General features: G+C 48.1%; 1 protein-coding gene across 1 annotated transcript; it reads left to right on the forward strand.

The window, feature by feature from the left end:
* The first annotated feature begins 466 nt into the window (after positions 1-466).
* On the forward strand, positions 467-3,661 carry Kcne4 (potassium voltage-gated channel subfamily E regulatory subunit 4). Its single transcript, XM_032899590.1, has 2 exons — positions 467-688; positions 1,256-3,661. The coding sequence occupies exons 1-2, from the start codon at positions 558-560 to the stop codon at positions 1,776-1,778; spliced, it is 654 nt and encodes a 217-aa protein (XP_032755481.1). The 5' UTR covers positions 467-557; the 3' UTR covers positions 1,779-3,661.
* Positions 3,662-4,145: the final 484 nt, after the last annotated feature.

Below are 4,145 nucleotides of genomic sequence, written 5' to 3' on the forward strand. Positions count from 1 at the left end.
TCTCCTTGTTAGTGAGAGTGGACTTTGGGGCATCCATTCAAATGCAGCGTCTTTTTTTTTCTTTTTTCTTTTTTTAATCTTTATTAACTTGAGTATTTCTTATTTACATTTCGATTGTTATTCCTCTTCCCAGTTTCCGGGCCAACATCCCCCTACCCCTTCCCCCTTTCCTTCTATATGGGTGTTCCCCTCCCCATCCTCCCCCCATTACCACCCTCCCCCCAACAATCACGTTCACTGGGGGTCCAGCCTTGGCAGGACCCAGGGCTTCCCCTTCCACTGGTGCCCTTACTAGGATATTCATTGCTACCTATGTATCGTCCATGTATAGTCTTTGGGTAGTGTGCACCGTGGTTTTTCCCTCCCCTTTTCACACATTGGTTTCCACTACCTAAAGCCTCTTGCTCTGAGCTGGGGCGGTCGGGACAGGGAGCTCCCCCCTCCTTTTCTCTTCACAGCTGCAAAGTTCAGGCTGTTGAACTGCAGCGCTTTGAGTCCGCTGCTTGCTCTGCCACAGTCAACCTCTGTTGTAAATTTTCCTCCCGGAACACGTGACGATGCATTTCTTGACTATATATCCCAAGGACAGCAGCGGGGCTGTCAGAGTGCAGAGCCTGCCACAGAAGAAAAACGTCCTCAGACTCAGCCGTTTAAGGGTTCCACACTTGGGACAAGCTGTCAGCCTTTGGTAAGTGAGCGAGGCTCCTTTTCTTCGGAGACGTGGAAGGGGGGGATAGTTCTATTAATAGAGAAAGTTTTCTTGCCTTTTTTTTTTCTTATAAGGAAACTTTGAAAGTTGAGGCTTTTGAAACAAAATGTAAAGTTTGCTTCTGTCCTGCCAGCGAGAGCATGCCTTTCAAATTTTAAGACATTTCTTTCCCTCATGAATCCTTATATGGTCTATAATGTTTAAAGTATAGAACTAATGCATAGTTATTTTCTGAAGTGTACATAAAGTGTATAATCTTTCTATATGTCTGTCTGTCTGCCTGTCTACCATTGATTTTTCTATCTGGTGAAAGCTTTTCTCAGTTTTCCTTCTTTCCCTCCCCTCATTTCTCTTCCCTGCTCCAAGTTCTCTGAGCTAACCCCGGTTAACTACTTGGCAAGATGCTGTTTCTTTCACTCCTGTTCTTAATTACCTATTTTTGATCTATGGCAATTTCGAGAGCCATGCGCGTGCCTTCTGCCGGTCCTGTGCATCCAGGTGGAAGGTCTAACTGGTGGCTTTCTCTCCAGATCCCGGCTGGGCGAGCGGCAATTCAATGCTGAGGATGGAGCCTCTGAATAGCACAGACCCGAGCGCTGCAGCGTCCAGCAGCCCCCTTGAGTCCCATGTGCCTAGTAACAGCGGTGGTAATGGCAACGAATACTTCTATATTTTGGTCGTTATGTCCTTCTATGGCATTTTCTTGATTGGAATCATGCTGGGCTACATGAAATCCAAGAGGCGGGAGAAGAAGTCCAGCCTCCTGCTGCTGTACAAAGATGAGGAGAGGCTGTGGGGGGAGGCTATGAAGCCGCTACCTATGATGTCCGGCCTGAGGTCAGGGCAGGTGCCCATGATGCTGAACATGCTTCAAGAGAGTGTGGCGCCTGCGCTGTCCTGCACCCTTTGCTCTATGGAAGGGGATAGTGTGAGCTCCGAGTCCTCCTCGCCTGACGTGCACCTCACCATCCAGGAAGAGGGGGCTGATGAGGAGCTTGAGGAGACCTCCGAGACGCCTCTCAATGAAAGCAGTGAAGGCTCTACAGAAAACATCCATCAGAATTCCTAGCACCCCCAGGCCTCTGGAGGTGGCTCCGGAAAGCTACGCTTGACAGAGGAAAGACATTTGCCAAGTGCCTGGTTTCACTTTTGCTCTGCAGCTACTGCATTGAACAGACCCAGGGCAAGACCCAGGGAAGGGAGAGACAAGGCTCAGCTGGAGTCTTCGAGGTTCCTGTGGTTTGGGACTCATCACTGAAAAAGTCCCAGAGACAATAACGTGTGACCATTACTCCGGGGCCTGGGTGTTGGGGTCCCGGTTCAGCATCTGGCTGAATAATGTGTTGTTTTTTCACTGGAGGCCCTGGGTAACTTCTGCAGCACCGGTCTGTGCCCAGGGCTGACAACTGCCTAGGGCAGGCTGAAGGACTAGTTTTGATTTGCTAATTTTCCTAGAGCTTTGTTCTTCTAGATCTGATTGGCTGTAAGTATCTTTATTATGTGCCTATGGCATTTGGTCACAGACAGTTATATATTTCGTTTGGAGGTGGGAGAAAGCTGCAGGCAGAACCCAGATTGTTTGCACAATGCAAAGAGAGAAGGTAATTCGTACACGTGTCCGAATTAGCCTGGAGTATAAGCTATGACCTCGTTTGAGCTTTTGTCTCACCTGTGAGCTTGAACTCTGACTGTACAGCACTGCAGGTGAGCATGGCTTTCTTTACCAGTGAGCTTCCTCCTAAACAAGCCTGCATTCAGGGTTGTTCATGGTGGTCCTCCTGACCTTTACGGATTGGGTGATGGTGGGGTTACCCAAGGCCATATCATTGACAGTTCTGCTATAGTTCCTTTTCCCAGCCTAGTTTTCTGAGGCCAGAGAGTACCCATGTGGGCCTCAAAATATGGGGTTTTGTCACGTAGCTGAACTCTGGAAGGGCATACTTAGGCGGGATCATAGAGAGCTGGGATTCAAGCACTGTGCTTCCTGGTCCGAGCCCCAATGATCATCTTCTGTGAGGTCCCGGGCATGTCATCATAAGACTGGTTGCCTTCATGAGGCTCCGGAGGCTGTGTAGCCCCAGGGGGCTGGGAGGACATCTTTAGACTCTGTGCTGTGTGATAAATCCTCCACAGCCTGGTGTGAGGAAGTTCGGAGCAAGCATTTCCCCTTTGGCCGCTTCGTCTGGAGAAAGATGTGTTGACTTAAAGGCACAGTTGGAGGCTCTGGAGATGTGTAACTGGGGAATTCAAGGCTGATCCGAGTCAGCTCTCCTTACTGTAGGTTTCCCAGGATGGGACTGAAGAAGGAGGCAGCACGGTTTCCTCTGCAGCGCTCTGTGGATGGACGGATGCTAACACAGTCAGTCTGGGGGGGAAAGAGAAATCTGAAGGGAGCTACTCGAGAGCATAGCAGCAGGCTTTTGTGCCCTCGAAGACCAGAAGGAAGCAGAAAGCTTCCCAAAAGGTCAAGTTTGCCTCTAGTGAGAGCCCTTCTTAATTTTTATTTATCCTAACTCTCCCTGGATCGGAGACAAAGCAATTACTAATGTCTCTGTGAGGGGTTACCAGTACAAGGAGCTGGTTTTTCAATCAGTTTTGACACAGAGATAGAGAGGTAGTTTATGTTGGAGGCGGAAAGGGGCCCTCTGTTCACTTTAAGATTCAGAGTGTGGATCAACTCCAAAGGGGGCCGTTTAAGTTGAAAGAAGCCAAGTTAAGTTTGGCCTCTTGCCTGGAATCACTTGAATTCTGAAACTTTACTGCGACAGACATGTGCGTTGTCACATTTTCCATTGCTTAATCCTGGTTTGGTGCAAGTCTGTCTGCGCCTCTTACAAAGTGATGTATATACTTCCTTCCAATACGTTGAGTTGTAGACAATTGTCTGTTGTATTTAATGGTTTGTAATTTTCACAATTTTTTTAATTTAAATAAACACATTTTCGCTGAGAAGTCACATTTCTTTGATCCTTCAACATTTATACAACATTTTCTAGTCTCTAGGCTGTCGAAAGCCATCAGCGTATCTCCTCATGTCCAGGGTCAGACTTCTGCAAAGGCACATTTCTTTTGCTATAGGGTGAGTGTGTAGTATCTTTTCCATCCTTTGATCCACTTTGTAGGGATTGGAAAACAAGCTAAGGATGGTCTTACATCATCTTCTGCAAACGCCCGGGAGCTTTGGACTTGAATGTGAGTGGCTTGGCGGGTGCCACTAAGATGTCTCTCCAAATTTGGTTGCAAAAAAACATTTGATTTGCACGCTGACTTGGCAAACATCATCCTCATGTGTGGCCCCGGCAGTCCAGGCTTAACGGGCAGGGTGTTGTCGTCTGAACAACAGCGTGGACTTTATGAACACGGTCAGATGCAAGGTCCATGGCTAGAGTTCTGCTTGAGCCGCCACCATCTAAGAATGATTTCTAGGTCTCTGCCT

Source organism: Rattus rattus, chromosome 4, assembly GCF_011064425.1.
Source record: "Rattus rattus isolate New Zealand chromosome 4, Rrattus_CSIRO_v1, whole genome shotgun sequence".
Lineage (NCBI taxonomy): Eukaryota > Metazoa > Chordata > Mammalia > Rodentia > Muridae > Rattus > Rattus rattus.

Bases quoted from the DNA above. Each gene is read 5' to 3' on its own strand.
- Kcne4 (XM_032899590.1), top strand. From the start codon at position 558: ATGCATTTCTTGACTATATATCCCAAGGACAGCAGCGGGGCTGTCAGA. The intron at 689-1,255 runs GTAAGTGAGCGA...CGGCTGGGCGAG, and splicing joins GGACAAGCTGTCAGCCTTTG to CGGCAATTCAATGCTGAGGA.